Genomic DNA, 19,072 nt, shown 5'->3' with positions numbered 1-19,072 from the left:
CCCCAACTACTCAGGAGGCGGAGGCAGGAGAAGGGATGAACCCGGGGGGGGGGGGTTGCAGGGGGCCGGGAATTGGCCCCTCCCCCCCCGCCCGGGGCAAAGGGCGGAGCCCCAAAAAAAAAAAAAAAAAAAAAAAGAATTAAGGGGAAATTTAGATTTCTAATCTGGTTAGAATATTTCCTATTGGTCATCTACGGGAAACTAGTGTTTTTTTTGTTTGTTTTTTTTTTGAGATGGAGTCTCGCTCTGTCGCCCAGGCTGGAGTGCAGTGGTGCGATCTCAGCTCACTGCAAGCTCCACCTCCCAGGTTCATGCCATTCTCCTGCCTCAGCCTCCCAAGTAGCCAGGACTACAGGCGCCCGCCACTATGCCCGGCTAATTTTTTTTTTACATTTTCAGTAGAGATGGGGTTTCACTGTGTTAGCCAGAATGGTCTCAATCTCCTGACCTCATGATCCACCTGCCTCGGCCTCCCAAAGTGCTGGGATTACAGGTGTGAGCCACTGCACCGCCAGGAAACCAATGTCGACATGGTTATATGCAACCTTGGAAGTTAGCTCTAGACTAGGCTGCCTTGCACTGCCCCCAGGCAGACAATCTAAATCTGTCAGGTTAGGTTTACTTGACTATTCCTTCTAATCTCTGGGGACTCTTAACACTGCAGTGGGTTGTCATAAGGAAAGGTTATCATTCCGGGGGGGGATGCCTCAAAAGAATTCAGCTGCTCACTGCCCTGGGGCAGAAACCCTCAGTAAAACTGAAACCACAGGGACCTCAAGAGTCATAGCCAGTGACCACAGCCACTGGAAGCAGTTTCCTGGATATTCTCTTTGGGTGTAGGATAGGAAAAGGCCTTAGAAGGTTTTACTCAAACCTGGGGAGCTGAACTGAAGTAGCACTGAAGTGTCCCTTGAGGCCTTACAAGAGTTCTGCCAACCTCCCTTATCTGACCATACTAAACCCAACATGAAAACTGCATTCCCAGTCTCCTATTCCACAGGCCAAATCCAAAACAGGTAACTATGCTACTTTACCTCCTCAGTGTTATACTGGGATATTTCTCTATTCCCGGTCAGCATTATAACAGAATAATTTTTATGAAGGAATACAAGAGCCTTATCAGACCCCTTTCTATGCCCTTTTAACTTACTGCTGTGGTTGTTTTCTGTGGTCTCCCACTAGAGAAAGCTAGGAATTCACATTTTTCCTAAAGGACATTTATCTTCACTTATTCAGGATTTCTTGAATCCATAAGCATAGATGAAACCATGCACATTCATTCATGCACACATGCTTAGAGAACCATTAGAGAAGTCATTCTAACCCACGATTTACATTTTGGGTAACTGGGCATACTGCCACCAATTTTGTGGCAAAAACATAAGGGCAAAAGTCAGGTATAAGTATGCAGTCTCCCACCTACCATTCTCTCTCCGCTGTGCCCTGAATACAACAAAGGTGCAGATGTCTGAGGATTCTCCAGCTCTGATCACTACAATTAAACATATAGGGAAAGGGCCCCATAACCTGCCCTGATCTAAGGAAACAGATGACTCCTGGAAACTTCAATATAGTAAAAAAATTAGCTGGCAAAGGATCTCACAGGTGTCCCTAAAACATTTCATCGTATCTCCCTGTCTCCCAATAAATAGTTCTGGAAAAACAAACAAACAAACAAACAAACAAACAAACAAACAAAAACAACTGTGTTAGGAATCCAGAAACCCAAGTCCTAGTTCTAGCTCTATCACTAACCAAATGTTTGACCTTGGACAACTTACTTAGCCTCTCTGGGCCTCAGTTCCCTACATGAAATGAAGCATCCTGGGCTACATAAGTTCTAAGGTGCTCTATAAGTTCTATGATTCTAAGGTTCTGAGATTGAGCATATAAAACAAAAATAGGCCCGGCGTGGTGGCTCACACCTGTAATCCCAGCACTTTGGGAGGCTGAGGCAGGTGGATCACGAGATCAAGAGATCGAGACCATCCTGGCCAATATGGTGAAACTCCGTCTCTAATAAAAATACAAGAAATTAGCTGGGTGTGATGGCACGTGCCTATAGTCCCAGCTACTCGGGAGGCTGAGGCAGGAGAATCGCTTGAACCCAGGTGGAAACTGCAGTGAGCCAAGATTGCACCACTGCACTCCAGCCTGGCGACAGAGCGAAACTCCATCTCAAATAAAAAAAAAAAAAAAAAAAAAAGATAAATTAATGAGTAATTATGTTATAAAAGGTATCCTGGCTTTAACACTAACTGACCTTGCTCTCTCCAAGTAGCTCTTGACTTTTTAAGTGAAGGGAAGTGATCTTCTTTACTTAAGCAATAGAACCCTTAGACTGAAATCACTTCCCTTCTTCCCTCTTCCAAACTCAGTTTCCTCACTTGCGAGATGAGTGGTTCTAAGGTTCTAATTCCAGAATGCCGAGGATCATTCCAGAATGCCGTGGATCATACTGGATTAACCACATAGGGATTTTAAAGTTAGGCCTCTTTAGTTTTAATTTATTCAATTTACGAAAGAATCCAGAATGATAGAATTCTTCAAGAACTCATCTAATGTCTAAAAAGAGGCCTGCCAGGCATCAAAGGCCAGCAATGACCTGGTCACCAGCTCCAAGCACTATTTGTGTGGTTACCCCAAACTTCATCATCCTAAATACATAATCTCCTTGTCAGTAGAGACATAAAGAAGAAATACATGGCCAGGGGCAGTGGCTTACGCCTGTAATCCCAGCACTTTGGGAGGCCAAGGCAGTCGGATCACCTGAGGTCAGGAGTTCGAGACCAGCCTGACCAACATGGTGAAACCCCATCTCTACTAAAAACACAAAAATTAGCCGTAATCCCAGCTACTTGGGAGGGTGAGGCAGGAGAACTGCTTGAACCCAGGAGGTTAAGGTTGCAGTGAGCTGAGATCATGCCACTGCACTCCAGCCTAGGCGACAGAGCAAGACTCTGTCTCAAAAAAAAGAAAAAGAAGAAACACATAATCCTTGTCCTCAAACTAAGGTGTAGGCTTGAGCCCAATGAGTACATAGGAGAAAAAACACATAAAAACACATAAACGTATTAAGAAAATTATTAACAAGTAAAAGTTAATAATTTATGTAAGTTGTAAATATACAAAAAAGAACAAATGGTACAGATTAATCACAGAAAGCTTTCTGCAGAAAGAAGTTTTAAGAACTGGGCTTTCGGCCGGGCGCGGTGGCTCACGCTTGTAATCCCAGCACTTTGGGAGGCCGAGGCAGGCGGATCACGAGGTCAGGAGATCGAGACAACGGTGAAACCCCGTCTTTACTAAAAATACAAAAAAATTAGCCGGGCGTGGTGGTGGGCGCCTGTAGTCCCAGCTACTCGGAAAGGCTGAGGCAGGAGAATGGCGTGAACCCGGGAGGCAGAGCTTGCAGTGAGCCGTGAGCCGAGATTGCACCACTGCACTCCAGCCTGGGCGACAGAGCGAGACTCCATCTCAAAAAAAAAAAAGAACTGGGCTTTCAAGGGCAGAAGGAATCCCAAGTGACAGAGAAGAGGGTTGAGGCCTGGAATGGGATTCTGAATCAAAGCTCTTTACCTTCCAAGTGTTGGGGGGCAGGTTCCCTGTTCACAAGGCTCCAACCCCCTGATGCCTCCACTCAGTGCTACTGAAGAGATTCTCCCAGTAACCCATCTTGTTGGCTATTCTCCGACTGAGTCTTCCTTCCCAGTGACAAGCTTCATCGCCCAGGGGATGAATGTGATGTCACAATCAGGAGTACTCTAGTAATAGGAACAAGGAAGAGAAAGGAGAGTCAGGAGAACTACCTCCACTTGGCAAGGAGACTGGACAGATGGATCTGGCAGTTGGGGAGGATAAGACAACTCCATTAAGCACTACAGTTTTCAGTGCTAGGCAAATAAGACTACCTTCTAAGAAGGGAGCTCACCAGCTAAGGAAGCACACACACAGGGTCCAGTAGATTTGAACATAGCTGGGAGGGGGAAAGAAAAGGACAAGAGAGGCCAGGCGCGGTGGCTCATGCCTGTAATCCCAGCTCTTAGGGCGGCCAAGGTGGGTGGATCACGAGGTCAGGAGATCGAGACCATCCTGGCTAACACAGTGAAACCCCATCTCTACTAAAAATACAAAAAATTAGCCGGGCTAGGTGGCAGGCGCCTGTAGTCCCAGCTACTCAGGAGGCTGAGGCAGGAGAATGGCGTGAACCCGGGAGCTGCAGTTTGCAGTGAGCCAAGACGGCGCCACCGCACTCCAGCCTGGGCAACACAGTGAGACTCCATCTCAAAAAAAAAAAAAAAAGAAGAGGACAAGAGGAAAAGTAGAGAAGAGGAGTTGTTGGAGATTTAAGATTCTTTTATTCAGTGCACATAACTACCAGTAATAATGATTCCAAATCTGTGACTACAAAATGCATAGATCCAGCCGGGTGCGATGGCTCACGCCTGTGATCCCAGCACTTTGGGAGGCCAAGGCGGGTGGATCACCTGAGGTCAGGAGTTGGAGATGAGCCTGGCCAACAAGGCGAAACCCCATCTCTACTAAAAATATAAAAATTAGCCGGGCATGGTGGCGGGTGCCTGTAATCCCAGCTACTCAGGAGGCTGAGGCAGGGAGAATTGCTTGAACCCAGGAGGCGGAGGTTGCAGTGAGCTGAGATCATGCCACTGCACTCCAGCCTAGGCGACAGAGCAAGACTCTGACTCAAAAAAAAAAAAAGCAAAACGCATAGATCCATAATACATTGTGTGTACAGGATGATGCTTTAATGCAGAGGTCCCCAAATCCCCAGATGGACCAGTACCAGACTGTGGCCTATTAGGAACCGGGTCATACAGCAGGAGGTGAGCAGGAAACAAGCGAGCATTAAGGCCTGAGCTCCATCTCCTGTCAGATCAGCAGCGGCATTCGATTCTCATTGGAGCACGAACCCTATTGTGAACTGCCCACGTGAGGGATCTAGGTTGCCCACTCCCTGAGAATCTAATGCCTGATGATCTGAGGTGGTAGAGTTCCATCCCAAAACCATCCCCTCGCCCACCGTCTGTGGAAAAACTATCTTCCACAAAAAGGCTGAGGATGCTGCTTTAATGTTTCCAAAGTGCTTTCACACAAATTATTATTATTATTTTGAGACAGAATATCGCTCTGTCACCTAGGCTGGAGTGCAATGGCGTGATCTTGGCTCACTACAGGCTCGGCCTCCCGAGTTCAAGTGATTCTCCTACCTCAGCCTCCAGAGTAGCTGGGATTACAGGCACCCACCACCATGCCCGGCTAATTTTTGTATTTTTAGTAGAGATGGGGTTTCACCATGTTGGCCAGGCTGGTCTCGAACTCCTGACCTCAGGTGATCCACCTGCCTCAGCCTACCAAAATGCTGGGATTACAAGTGTGAGCCACTGCGCCTGGCCCACATAAATTATTATTATTATTTTTTGAGACAGGGTCTTGCTCTATTGCCCAGGCTGGAGTACAGTGGCATGATCACAGCTCACTACAGCCTCACTTTCCCAGGCTCCAGCAATCCTCCCACCTCCGTCTCCCAAATAGCTGGGACCACAGGCACATACCACCATGCCTGGCTAATTTTTGTATTTTTGGTAGAGACGGGGTTTTGCCAGGTTGCCCAGGCTGGTCTTGAACTCCTGGGCAGGCTCCAGCAATCCTCCCACCTCAGCCTCCCAAAAGTGCTGGGATTACAGGCACCAGCCACTGCGCCCACCCCCAAATCTACACATTTAAACAAGTCAAGTAATCCTGCTGTAGTTTTTCTGTTTCTTCAACTGTCAAGTAGGGAACATGATACCTGCCTTATATATTAATATAAGGTATATATATAATATATACATATTTATTATATATAATATATTTATTATATATATAATAAATATGTTTTATATATATGGGGTTTTTTTGAGACAAAGTGTTGCTCTGTTGCCAGGCTGGAGTACAGTGGCACGATCTCGGCTCACTGCAACCTCTGCCTCCCGGGTTCAAGCGATTCTCCTGCCTTATCCTCCCAAGTAGCTGGGACTACAGGCATGTGCTACCATGCTGAGCTAATTTTTGTATTTTTAGCAGAGATGGTGTTTCACCATTGTTGGCCAGGATGGTCTCAATCTCCTGACCTTGTGATCTGCCTGCCTCGGCCTCCCAAAGTGCTGGGATTATAGGCGTGAGCCACCATGCTTGGCCTATTTTTTTTTTTTTTTTGAGATGGAGTCTTGCTCTGTCGCTCAGGATGGAGTGCAGTGATGCGATCTCCTCGGCTCACTCCAACCTCCACCTCCCAGGTTCAAACAATTCTCCTGCCTCAGCCTCCTGAGTAGCTGGGATCACAGGCATGTGTCACCATGCCAGGCTAATTTTTATTTATTTATTTATTTTGAGACGGAGTCTGGCTCTGTTGCCCAGGCTGGAGTGCAGTGGCGCGAGTTTAGCTCACTGCAAGCTCCGCCTCCCAGGTTCACGCCATTCTCCTGCCCCAGCCTCCCAAGTAGCTGGGACTACAGGCGCCCGCCACGACGCCCAGCTAATTTTTTTGGTATTTTCAGTAGGGACGGGGGTTTCACTGCGTTAGCCAGGATGGTCTCAATCTCCTGACCTCGTGATCTGCCTGCCTCGGCCTCCCAAAGTGCTGGGATTACAGGCGTGAGCCACCGCGCCCAGCCAATTTTTATATTTTAGTAGAGACGGGGTTTCAAACATGTTGGCCAGGCTGGTCTCAAACTGGCCTCATGTGATCCACCACCTTTGGCCTCCCAAAGTGCTGGGATTACAGGCGTGAGCCACTGCGCCCGGCGTAATGTAACGTGTATATATGTGTGTGTGTGTATACACATATATATATACACACACACGCGCACACCCCTTATACATATTGTCTGCAAATCAAATGAAATAATAAATATGAAAGGAGGCTGGACGCAGTGGCTCACACCCGTAATCCCAGCACTTTGGGAGGCCGAAGTGGGTGGATCACCTGAGTCCAAGAGTTTGAGACCAGCCTGGGCAACACAGTGAAACCTTGTCTCTACAAAAAATACAAAAATTAGCCGGGCATGATGGCGTGAGTGCCTGTAGTCCCGCCTACTGAGGAGGCTGAAGGGGGGAAGATCAACTGAGCCGAGGGGGCAGAGGTTGCAGTGAGCAGAGATCGCAGCACTGCACTCCGGCCTGGGTGACAGAGTGAGATCCTGTCTCTAAAATAAATAAATAAATAAATATGAAAGAATACTGAATACTGTTATCCTCAAGTAAGATTATATGTAGCAACAGAATACAAAATAAGGCTGGGTGCAGTGGCTCATGCCTGTAATCCTAGCACTTTCGGAGGCCGAGGTGGACCAATTACCTGAGGTCAGGGTTTTTTTTTTTTTTGAGGGGTGCATGGGGAGACAGAGTCTCGCACTGTTGCCCAGGCTGGAGTTCAGTGGTGGAATCTCAGCTCACTGCAACCTCTGCCTCCCAGGTTCAAGCAATTCTCCTGTCTCAGCTTCCCAAGTAGCTGGGACTACAGGTGCAAGCAGCCATGCCCAGCTAATTTTTTATATTTTTAGTAGAGACGGGGGTTTCACCGTGTTGCCCAGGCTGGTCTCGAACTCTTGAGCTCAGGCAATCTGCCCACCTCGGCCTCCCAAAGTGTTAGGATTACAGGCGTGAGCCACCGCGCCCGGCTGAGGTCAGAGGTTTGAGACCAGCCTGGCCAACATGGTGAAACCCCGTCTCAACTAAAAACACAAAAAATTAGCCGGGCATGGTGGCAGGTGCCTGTAATGCCAGCTATTCAAGAGGTTGAGGCAGGAGAATCGCTTGAACCCAGAAGAAGGAGGTTGCAGTGAGCCGAGATTGTGCCGCTGCACTCCAGCCTGGGTGACAGAGTGAGATTCCGTTTCAAAAAAAAAAAAAATGCAAAATAAATTTAGAGTACTGAGAGTCGGAGAGGAAACGCTTGAAAGAAGGTTGTTCCTTCTTTTTACTAGAAGGCAGGCCTAGCCACAGGTCGGTCGGCTTAACATTGCATCACTCACATTCCCTACCACTAGTCCACTACATTCTTATTTGGGGCAAAACTATCAGCCAACAACACTATCAGGCTCTTGCCCTATTGTCAGACTCTAAAACCCCTGTATAGAAAGGGATAACACTATCACGGGCCAGTCCCCAAGAACAGTGGCCTCATTAACAGCCCCACTTGCTATTAGGTGAAATGAAGTTTCTGAATGGGGAAGCAGTCTGTCAGTCCCTCAAGCAAAACGCCTTCACCCCTCCTGGCTTTCTGCTCTTCCTCTGGCCCCCTCCTCCCCACTCCCCAATTTCCCAAAGTCCTGAGTTAGGGAAGGCCTTCCAGTGTGTGGTGTGTGAACCCTGCCAGAGAGCCAGGCTGCAAACGAAGCGCAGGGATGTAAAGAATCTGCGATTCCTTCATGGAGGGCTGGGAGGGGGTGAGGAGCGGGGAAGGAATGAGAGGACAAGGCTGCCAAAGACAAGGCATGGGAGAGGAGCCAAGCTATGGCGCTTTGAGGGCGGGGGTTTAGGTTCCACCGCCCCTGCCCAGGCTGGCCCCCGGAACGCTCCCTTCCTCCCCTTCTGGCCCGTCAATCATTGTGCATTTAAACACCACGCTGTTCCCCCAGGTCTGCAGGTGCCGGTCCTCCAGCTAGCCCCGGCCCCCTCCCGCACTTCTCAAAGCTCCCCTATTCCAATGGACCTTCCCCAACAACCCAATCTCCAGAGCCCCTTTCTCACCTCCCGACTCCTCGCCAGTGCTGCTCCCTTCTCACATTTTTATCTCTACCACCATCCCTCCTCCCGAACCCCAGTATTTCAACCCCCCGCCCCAATACCCCTGGGACATCACCTCCTCCTCTCCCACACCCTCTTTTAGGTGGAAGATCGCGCAGGCGCAGTACGCACCGCCCTGGACGCGGCCTGGAGTCTCCTCAACCTGACCCAGTTGGAGCTGAGGCCGCAGCGGCCACAGTAGTGCCCTGGTGCCGGGTCCCAGCCTCTCCCGGGAAGGGAAGGGAAAGGGGAAGGAGGGGAAAGAAGACTCCCACCACTCGTTGCCGTCTTAGACGGATCCTTTGCCCCGCCCACCGCTGCTACGCAACCCGGCGGAAGCTCGTCACCAAACCCCGCCTCTTTGTTTAACTCAGCCCCTACACCAGCAGCCAGGAGCGGCGTACGAGGAGGGACCAAGGCTGGCTAGGCCTCCACCCTAGACAGGAAGTCTAGTCTAGAGTCTATATAGTCGCAACCAGGACTATATAGCCATTTGGGAGGGAGAACTCTATATTCTTCCCGGCAAAAACGTGTGGGCCTGGCCGGCCACGCTTCGCTTCGGAGGGGTGCAGGTGACTTGTGTCTTAGAGCTGACGCAGATTGGTGCGAGATCATTGCGGAGAGGCAGGCCTGCAGCGTGACCTGCTGCAGGTCCGGCCCCTCTCCCTTTTCCAGAGCCCTGGTCAGCATCCCAGAGCTTCGTAACCCCTTGACTCCTGTCATGGGAATGGATATTGCAGTTAACAAGGTGGCCGGCCAGGCGCGGTGGCTCACGCCTGTAATCCCAGCACTTTGGGAGGCCGAGGCGGGTGGATCACGAGGTCAGGAGATTGAGACCATCCTGGCTAACACAGTGAAACCCCGTCTCTACTAAAAATACAAAAAATTAGCCGGGCGTGGTGGTGGGCGCCTGTAGTCCCAGCTACTCGGGAGGCTGAGGCAGGAGAATGGCGTGAACCCGGGAGGCGGAGCTTGCAGTGAGCCGAGATTGCGCCACTGCACTCCAGCCTGGGCGACAGAGCGAGACTCCGTCTCAAAACAAAACAAAACAAACAAACAAACAAAAACAAGGCGGCCGCGGGGTGGGGAGTGAGGGAGTCTGACCGCAAAGCTTAGATCTGGGGTGCTCAACGGGTTGTCTGCCTCTCTCCCAGGCGCTCTCCTGCCGTATCCACAATGGCTCCCCGAACACTTGTGGAGTTCCCTAAAACAGCTAAGAGGAAGGAAGGGAGAAAAAATTTCCCTCTTCCTGAGTTGGGATTTGATTTCCTTAGCTTACAACACCGTGGTGTTAGGCATGTGGGCGGTAGAGAACCTGGGATCCAAGGGAAGTCAATGTGGAGCCTAAAGAGATCCGTGAGCAGATAAGGGATTAATTAAGCAAACCAAGGCATTACAATTACATGACTTCCTAGACTAATCTGGTATTAAGTAGTATGGTATTTATTGTGCACATTGGCTAAGCAAATGCTAATGCACATTAATACACACATACACACATATCTTTATGTAGTTTGTTTATACACAACAATACAGAGCTAGCTACCTTTTGTGAACAATTTGACAGGTCCCAAAAGGAACTACAGTTTCAGGCCTCCTTTCTGCTGTCCTCTAGCGGGACTCTGAGATAAGTAAGATAAGAGTAGTATGGCCCGGCGCGGTGGTTAACGCCTTTAATCCCAACACTCTGGGAGGCCGAGGCGGGTGGATTACGAGGTCAGGAGTTTGAGACCAGGCTGGCCAACATGGTGAAACCCCGTCTCTACTAAAAATACAAAAAAAGTAGCCGGGCGTGGTGGCGGGCGCTGTAATCCCACCTACTCGGGAGGCTGAGACAGGAGAATCGCTTGAACCCGGGAGGCAGAGGTTGCATTGCAGTGAGCCGAGGTCGCGCCACTGCACTCCAACCTGGGCGACAGAGCAAGACTCCTTTGCCGGGGTGGGGCGGTGGGGCGGGGCGGGGAAGAGTAGTATGGCTAGGTGCAGCGGCTCACGCCTGTAATCCTAGCACTTTGGGAGGACGAGGTGGGCGGATCGCTTGAGGTCAGGAGTCCGAGACCAGCCTGGGAAACATGGCGAAACTCTGTCTCTACAAAAAAAATACAGAAATTAGCCGAGGGTGGTAGTGCGAACCCGTAGTACCAGCTACTACGGAGGCTGTGGTGGGAGGTTGCAGTAAGCCAAGATTGCACCACTACACTCCAGCCTGGGTTACACAGCGAGACCCTGTTTCAAAAAAAAAAGGGACTAACAAATGTTTCTCTCTTTGCCGCAGGTTCCATTTCTTCCAAGAAGGGTGAGCCTGCCTTTTGTCTCTGGTGTAAATGCCACTTTTCCCAGAGACTTGACCAAGCTGGGTAGTGCATTAAAGATGAGAACTCCAAATCAGGAACAAAGATAATAAGGGTTAGAGCAATAAAAAGGGAGGAAACCGTGTGTGCCTACTGTGTGCAAGGCACTTTTTTTATATAACTTCCGTTTTCTCGTAAGATGCAATTACATATTTTTTGTCTTTTTTTTTCCCTTTTGTGGAGAATGGGGTCTCGTTATATTGTCCAGGCAGGTCTGGAACTCCTGGACTCATGCTATCCTCCAGCCTATGCCTCCCTACGTGCTGGGATTACAGGCGTGAGCCACCGCGCCTAGCGGAATTGGAATTACATATGTTTAAATAGTCGAGAAAAGAAGTGAAGCATGGAGCCAGGATTCCGAAGCCCTTGCTCCTTTTCCCATTGTGTCACTCTTTGGAAAGAAACGTCTTAGAACCTAAGTGCATTCTCCCTAGTCAAGTTAAGGAAAATTGGGGACCCTGTGCGCCTTCTAGTGGTGGATTTTTCCCCCTGCAGAGCCAACTATCTCCAAGGTTCCTTTAATACCTGAAATTCGCCCCCTTCGCGGTGCACGAGTCTCTGATCCCGATTGGCTGGGCCGGGCAGGCGGCGGGACGCAGGGCGCGCCCGGACGGTGCTGATTGGCCGAAGGAGGCCAGCCGGGGGAAACTTCCGGGAATGTCCGCACTCCCGCGTTCCACCGGGCAGCATCCGGCGGCAGCGGAGCCTGTGGCTCCCCCTGCGGGCTGCTCAGCGGCGTGCACAGTCCTGCCGGCTGACTGGGTGGGTGGTGGGCTGCGGGTAGGGGAGGGGATGGACCGAGTCCTGGATTGTCGGGATGAGGGTTCGGGAAGGTCTGGCCAGTAAGATTCTACTCCCTGGCTGTGCACCGGGTTCCCTACCCCTGTCTACGTCGGCTCCGCCACTTCACGGCTTGAGACTAAAAGAGCATCCCGGCAGGGGGCCTTCCAGCCCCAAAGCAGCCTGTCCAGAGACCCCCAAATTCTGATCCTGAAGTTGGAGGCCTCCGGGGATGTTCTTTTTTAATCTTTTAGAAGGGTTAGAGGGGTTGAGGCTGCCTGACCCCAGCCTAATGGGGTAGGTAGGCCTTGGGAAGTGGAGCATGGGGCAAAGGATCCAAGCATTGAGCCTTCATCCTCTATTCCCCATCCAGTGGGGTGCCGAGGCTCGGGCAGCATGACGACGGAGACCTTTGTGAAGGATATCAAGCCTGGGCTCAAGAATCTGAACCTTATCTTCATTGTGCTGGAGACAGGTGTCTATACTGGGGTGGCCGGTTCGCGGGATGGGGGTGGGGGGCAGGAGGGGAACGCTGTCTGCGTTCTTAACTTGCTATAGGGATGGCAAGGCAAGCTGCAAGACACTCCTCACTCCCCATCTCTCTCTTCCACCCTGGGACAGAAAGTTGCAGTCAGGTATAGGGTAGATAGAACTCTTGCCAGATCTAGATCTCCTGTGCCACGCGGGCCTCTTTCCATTCAGGGCCCTCTCCATGGTGCTGGCCCCTGAACTCCCACCCCCACCCTCCACCACCCCTTCCACAATCCCAACCCCTTATTCCCCAGGGATTTGGGCTTTCCCCTGTTTGTACACCTTTTCCCTCATTCCACCAATATCCACAGTCTCATCCTTCTGACAGCTACCACCCCATTTATTTGACCATCCTCCCACCTCGATTTATCTGTTCCGTTCAGGCCGAGTGACCAAGACAAAGGACGGGCATGAGGTTCGGACCTGCAAAGTGGCGGACAAAACAGGCAGCATCAATATCTCTGTCTGGGACGATGTCGGCAATCTGATCCAGCCTGGGGACATTATCCGGCTCACCAAAGGGTCAGCCAGCTGGTGACTTCTGGCCTTCCAAAGGCAACAACAATCAAGAGTGGGGTTAACAGTCCCTATAACACTTCTGAGTACTCTGAATTTTGCTTTTTTTGCTCCCATAGGTACGCTTCAGTTTTCAAAGGTTGTCTGACACTATATACTGGCCGTGGGGGTGATCTGCAGAAGATTGGAGAGTAAGTGCTGTCTTGGGGATTGGCATGAAGAAGCACCAGGGCAAAGGGGTTTGCAAGGAGGCAGCATAGGGTGTGCAGTCCAGGCCTCATTTCTGGACTTTTTCTGTTTGTTTGTTTTGAGAAACAGTCTCTGTCACTCAGGCTGGAGTACAGTGGCATGATCTCGGCTCACTGTAGCCTTGACCTCCCGGGGTCAGGTGATCCTCCCACATCAGCCTCCCAAGTAGCTGAGACTACAGGCGTGCTTCACCAAACCCAGCTAATTTTTTGGTATTTTTTATAGGGATGGAGTTTTGCCATGTTGCCCAGGCTGGTCCCAAACTCCTGGGCTGAAGTGATCCTCCCACTTCTGCCTCCCAAAGTGCTAGGATTACAGGTGTGAGTGACCACACCCAACCTATCTGGACTTTTCTGAGGCCTCTAGCAGTGGCCCAGAGGGTGAATCCAAGGCTTTAGCTACTTTCTCCCATTGCAGATTCTGTATGGTTTATTCTGAGGTTCCTAACTTCAGTGAGCCAAACCCAGAGTACAGCACCCAGCAGGCACCCAACAAGGCGGTGAGTCCTGTGGCCACAATGGTGGGAAAGGAGGGCAGATCAAGACAAGAAGCATGGGAGGGAGCAGGATCTGAATATGTAATCTGTGCCTTCAGGTGCAGAACGACAGCAACCCTTCAGCTTCCCAGCCTAACACTGGACCCTCTGCTGCTTCTCCAGGTAAATCTGTTCCCTTCCATCCACTGGTCCTCCTAGCTCTCCCACTCTCCTCAGCCTAGAAAGATGCATTTCCCTCATTCCTTTTCCAAATCTCTCTTTTCTCAGTGTATCCTCCTTCACCCAATTCTCCCAGACCCCTCTTTTTTTTTTTTTTTTGAGATGAAGTCTTGCTCTTGTCAACCAGGCTGGAGTGCAATGGTGTGATCTCGGCTCACTGCAACCTCCGCCTCCCAGGTTCAAGTGATTCTCCTGATTCTCCTGCCTCAGACTCCCAAGTAACTAGGATTACAGGCACCTGCCACCATGCCCAGCTAATTTTTTTTTTTTTTTTTTGAGATGGAGTCTCTGTCACCCAGGCTGGAGTGCAATGGCGTGACCTCGGCTCACTTCAACCTCTGCCTCCTGGGTTCAAGGAATTTGCCTGCCTCTGCCTCCTGAGTAGCTGGGATTACAGGCACCCGCCATCATGCCTGGCTAGTTTTTGTATTTTTGTAGAGATGGGGTTTCACCACGTTGGCCAGGCTGGTTTTGAACTCCTGAACTCAGGTGATCTGCCCGCCTCGGCCTCCCAAAGTCCTGGGATTACAGGCATGAGCCACCACACCCAGCCATGGGCTGCAGGTATCTTAGTCCAGTGGAGCAGCAGGGTTCAGTAGAGATATGGTTTAAGAACTAGGCTGGCCGGGCGCAGTGGCTCACACCTGTAATCTCAGCAGTTTGGGAGGCCAAGGCCGGCAGATCACCTGAGGTCAGGAGTTCAAGACCAGCCATGGCCAATGTGGCGAAACCCCATCTCTATTAAAAATACAAAAATTAGCCAGATGTGGTGGCAGAAGCCTGTAATCCCAGCTACTTGGGAGGCCAGGGCAGGAGAATGGCTTGAACCTGGGAAGTGGAGGTTGCAGTGAGCTGAGATCATGCCACTGCACTCCAGCCTGCGTGACATTGAGACTCTTTCTCAAAAAAAAAAAACAAAAAAACAAAAAAAAAACCACTAGGCTATAACTTCCCTGCCATTTAAGGTTCATAGTCCCTACTGTATGCAAGAAGCAAACCTCTGCCTTCATATAACAAATGTTTCTAGAGCACCTACTATTTGCCACGGAATAAAACACACTACCTGCCTTTAGGGGCTTGTGGTTTATCCAGGAGAGAGATAATGATTATAATACGCCATGCTTAAGTTCAATGACGTGGTACGTCCAGAGTTATGAGAGCTCAAACAAATCATCCCAGGCACCTGGCTTCAAACATTGAAAATATAAGCCAGATGCAGTGGTGCACACCCATCATCCTAGCTACTTGGGAGGCTGAGGCAGGAGCATTGCTTGAGCAAGGAGTTTGAGGCTGCAGTGAGCTATGATCACACCACTACACTCCAGCCTGAGTGACAAAGTGAGACCATCTCTAAAACAGTAAAAATTTGAAAATAAATATTTATATACACAAAAATGTGACTTGTTATTATCTTTGGTGGGTAAGATTATGTGTAATAATCTTTTCACTGATGCTTATCTATATTTTCTAAAATGAACATTATCATTATGGTACACGCATACACACCTTTTTTTTTAAGTGCCTCATATTTTAACGCAGAGACTTCAGGCCCTTCCCCTTGCCATTGTTCTCCAGTTTTGTAATCACTTTTGGTAAAGGGGCCTTTTTTTTTTTTTTTTTTTAATTGAGAAGGAGTCTCACACTGTCGCCTGGGCTGGAGTGCAATGGTGCGATCTCGGCTCACTGCAACCTCCGCCTCCCAGGTTTAGGCGACTCTCCTGCCTCAGCCTCCTGAGTAGCTGGGATTACAGGTGCCTGCCACCACACCCAGCTAATTTTTTGTATTTTTAGTAGAGACGGGGTTTCACTATGTTGGCCAGGCTGGTCTCGAATGCCTGACCTCGTGATCCACCTGCATCAGCCTCCCACAGTACTGAGATTACAGGTGTGAGCCACCGCACCTGGCCCAGTAAAGGGACATTTTTGTCAGAGGTCCCTGAGCCTAGAACTAAACAGCTAATTCTAGGTCTGATTCTCAATAATAGTGAGATAACTACAAGAGAAAAATACCATACCGAGGTTCATGTAGCAACTTCCTAAATGATCGTGTGAGTCTTCTCTGGAGCTCCATTCATACTCGCAGCCCACAGTCTTTTGCATTTGGTCCAGTTGGCATTAAGATGCAGTGGTGCATGGTGAAGACTGTGCCACTCTTTGGGGCATGGAGGCAGGCCTTGGGATGGACCCCTTTCCTATGTTAACTAATTCCTTTGTTTCTTCTCCTCCCACAATTAGCCTCTGAGAACCAGAATGGGAATGGACTGAGTGCCCCACCAGGTCCTGGTGGTGGCCCACATCCCCCTCATACTCCCTCCCACCCTCCCAGCACCCGAATCACTCGAAGCCAGCCCAACCACACACCTGCAGGCCCGCCTGGCCCTTCCAGCAACCCTGTTAGTAACGGCAAAGAAACTCGGAGGAGCAGCAAGAGATAGCATGACATTCTTTCCTCCTGCCACCAACCACATCCCAAGTGTCTCCTGGAGAGCAAGATAGCCTTCCGCTGGCTGGCTGGTGTAGTATTTTAGCCACTGAACTTCCGTGGAGGGTGGTGAGCAGTGTCCTTATCCACCCTAATCTCATACTCCCTCATTGTCCAGATGAACTACCTGTCCCCTGGGAGTCAGGACCCTCTGCCTGCTCTCTTTCCTCTTTAGAAATGGCAGTTACTGGCTGGGCACAGTGGCTCACGCCTGTAATCCCAGCACTTTGGGAGACCGAGGTGGGTGGATCACCTGAGGTCGGGAGTTCAAGACCAGCCTGACCAACATGGAGAAACCCCGTCTCTACTAAAAATACAGAATTAGCCAGGCATGGTGGCGTATGCCTGTAATCCCAGCTACTTAGGAGGCTGAGGCAGGAGAATCGCTTCAACCCGGGAGGCAGAGGTTGAGGTGAGCCAAAATTGCACCATTGCACTCCAGCCTGGGCAATAAGAGCGAAACTCCATCTCAAAAAAAGAAAGAAAGAAAGAGAAAGAAAGAAAGAAAGAGAAAGAAAAAGAAAGAAAGAAGAAAGAAATGGCAGTTACCATCTGTTTCTTCTGTGTGAGACATGGGAGTCTAACTGAAGTCTCTCCTTCCTAATAAATGTTACCACTTTACTCTGTGTTGGACTCCTTTGCTTTTTGTGGGTAAAGGAAGAGGTTAGCAACTAGGCATTTGGGAAGGTGGGGTGTCCCTAAAAGGTGGAAGGAAGATAGGTTACAGGTAAGGAGGCCCAGGCAAAGCAGACCTGCCCCTTTAAGGTAGTGTCCCTCCCCTACCCCCTCCCTGCAAGTGACCCTTGCCCGCCTGCCTGCCTGCCCCCCCAGCTGGAACCAAGAAGGCTGTGTCCCCCTTCCTCTGGGTGTCCTTGTCTCCTGCTATCAGGTAATGCCAACCTCAACCCCTTGGACCAGTCACCCCGATCAGACTTTGCCTGATTTTAGGCCAGGTCAGACATCAGAGGAGAGCCCACATCCTTGTTTCCTCTCGCCCCGCAGGGCGTCCCCTTTCTTGGTCATCGATCCCTAGAGCTCTGGCTCTTTCTCTTCTTGGGGTGAGAAATTGCTAAGAACAGTTTATTTCCCATGCATGCATCTCGGCTTGCCACTGATCTGCCTTTTCCCCCCTCATCCCCAGGTTAGGGACACCTGGGTCCAACCTTCCCAAGGAATATGGGGATGGGGCTTGGAGATGAAGTTTAGTGCTAGACTGTAAGGTAGGTGGGGTGGAAGTACATGCGGGAAAGGGCTAAAATGGTACTAACCGTGTTAAGGATGGGGTGAATTATTTAAGAGGAAAAAGACTAGGCCCAGGTTCTCCTTAGCCATGTGGCTTTCCCAGGGCAGAGGGTGGCCCCTCCCTACTCAGGGGCCCAGCAGAGACTGACCTTTGACCCCCACCCCAGAGACCAGTGAACCATTAACTCCTGTCTTATGTGAGCCTTCACACACTGGCCCCACCCCTGACCCCGCCCCAAGGCAGGTGGGCTAGGAGGGGGTGCGTGTCCATCTCAGCCTTCTATGTGACGTGGCCTCCGATCCACCTGAACACCTGGAGGCTAAGCCTGGATTCCCCCCTCCCTGACTCAGGAACTGCTTAACGTCCACGGCAAGGCCTAATAGGGGACCTGAGGTGACAGCTCTCATGTTGCCAGTAGGGGTGAGACCCTGGGGATTGAGGGGGGATAAAGAGGTGGGGCAAAGTTGAGGGGTGGGGTTTAGGGGACAAGGAATGGACGGCTAGCTTTGGATGAAGTATGAGGAGAGCTCTGAGTCAGGGAAGTGCTCCAGAAACTGGCAAACAAGAGGCTGCTCCCAAAGGAGGCAGTGTGAAGGGAGAAAGAAGGCTGCAGTAGGGGCTGCTGCTGGACTCGGTGGGGAGCAGGTGCAAGGAGCTCTGGCTCCCCCATGGACCTGAGCTGGAGAGCAGAGCAGCAGCTCCAGCCCATTCCTCATTCTTCCAGGGCACAGTCCTCAGGATGTTTCGGGGAGAATAGGAGCCAGAACCTGAGCCCCTAAGCCATTCCCCTCACCAATGATGGGGTCCCCAGTGAGTCATCTGCTGGCCGGCTTCTGTGTGTGGGTCGTCTTGGGCTGGGTAGGGGGCTCAGTCCCCAACCTGGGCCCTGCTGAGCAGGAGCAGAACCATTACCTGGCCCAGCTGTTTGGCCTGTACGGAGAGAATGGGACGCTGACTGCAGGGGGCTTGGCGCGGCTTCTCCACAGCCTGGGGCTAGGCCGAGTTCAGGGGCTTCGCCTGGGACAGCATGGGCCTCTGACTGGACGGGCTGCACCCCCAGCTGCAGACAATTCCACGCACAGGTACTGACTCCTTCCTCCACTCCACAGGACCACATCCCCCAGGTCCTCTCAGTGCTTGCCCCCAGTTGCCTCATTCTGGCTTCCTCACGAGATCCCTGGAGTTACAAATTCTTCAGAACCCAGCTCCTTGGTATCTCTTCAAAACCTCTCATGTTTCTATTGCCTTCTCTCTCTTTATTTGAGACTGGGGGGTCTCACTTTGTCACCCAGGTTAAAGTGCAGTGACACATTCACAGCTCACTGCAACCTCCACCTCCCAGGCTGAAGCCATCCTCCCACCTCAGCCTCCTGAGCAGCGGGGACCACAGGCACACACCACCACGCCCGGCTAATTTT

At 50.7% G+C, this 19,072-nt stretch overlaps 3 protein-coding genes across 7 annotated transcripts in view; 2 read left to right on the top strand and 1 right to left on the bottom strand.

Moving 5' to 3' along the window:
• Positions 1-9,096, bottom strand: part of RNF41 (ring finger protein 41) — a 31,821-nt gene extending 22,725 nt beyond the window's left edge. Inside the window, exons 1-2 of one of the 2 annotated variants that reach the window (XM_032173404.2) lie at positions 8,920-9,096; positions 3,580-3,764 (exon numbers count right to left, since the gene is read on the bottom strand). The gene's annotated coding sequence lies outside the window, so the exon portion shown is untranslated. The remainder of the gene's footprint in view (positions 1-3,579; positions 3,765-8,919) is intronic. The other variant, XM_032173405.2, reaches the window with a different exon arrangement.
• A 104-nt stretch (positions 9,097-9,200) lies between these two features.
• NABP2 (nucleic acid binding protein 2) lies at positions 9,201-17,023 on the top strand. Of its 3 annotated transcripts, XM_058426894.1 has the most exons (8): positions 9,201-9,359; positions 11,063-11,083; positions 12,292-12,393; positions 12,833-12,971; positions 13,085-13,156; positions 13,632-13,713; positions 13,809-13,872; positions 16,165-17,023. In XM_058426894.1, the coding sequence occupies exons 3-8, from the start codon at positions 12,315-12,317 to the stop codon at positions 16,362-16,364; spliced, it is 636 nt and encodes a 211-aa protein (XP_058282877.1). In that variant the 5' UTR covers positions 9,201-9,359; positions 11,063-11,083; positions 12,292-12,314; the 3' UTR covers positions 16,365-17,023. The 3 variants fall into 3 exon arrangements, with proteins under 3 accessions (XP_058282877.1, XP_058282876.1, XP_032029287.1); XM_058426893.1 differs by lacking the exon at positions 11,063-11,083; XM_032173396.2 differs by lacking the exons at positions 9,201-9,359; positions 11,063-11,083 and adding an exon at positions 11,776-11,900.
• Positions 17,024-17,228: 205 nt separating this feature from the next.
• The window catches only part of SLC39A5 (solute carrier family 39 member 5), a 7,777-nt gene continuing 5,933 nt past the window's right edge, over positions 17,229-19,072 (top strand). The window contains exons 1-4 of one of the 2 annotated variants that reach the window (XM_032173394.1): positions 17,229-17,300; positions 17,414-17,469; positions 18,005-18,047; positions 18,379-18,736. In XM_032173394.1, the coding sequence (XP_032029285.1) occupies positions 18,450-18,736 (287 nt within the window). In that variant the 5' untranslated portion in view covers positions 17,229-17,300; positions 17,414-17,469; positions 18,005-18,047; positions 18,379-18,449. Of the gene's footprint in view, positions 17,301-17,413; positions 17,470-17,890; positions 18,048-18,378; positions 18,737-19,072 lie in introns of those variants that run through there. The other variant, XM_032173393.1, reaches the window with a different exon arrangement.

Source organism: Hylobates moloch, unplaced genomic scaffold, assembly GCF_009828535.3.
Source record: "Hylobates moloch isolate HMO894 unplaced genomic scaffold, HMol_V3 SCAFFOLD_13, whole genome shotgun sequence".
Taxonomy (NCBI): Eukaryota; Metazoa; Chordata; class Mammalia; order Primates; family Hylobatidae; genus Hylobates; species Hylobates moloch.
Note: the sequence above shows the minus strand (reverse complement) of the source record. Positions and strands in the feature narration are given on the sequence as shown.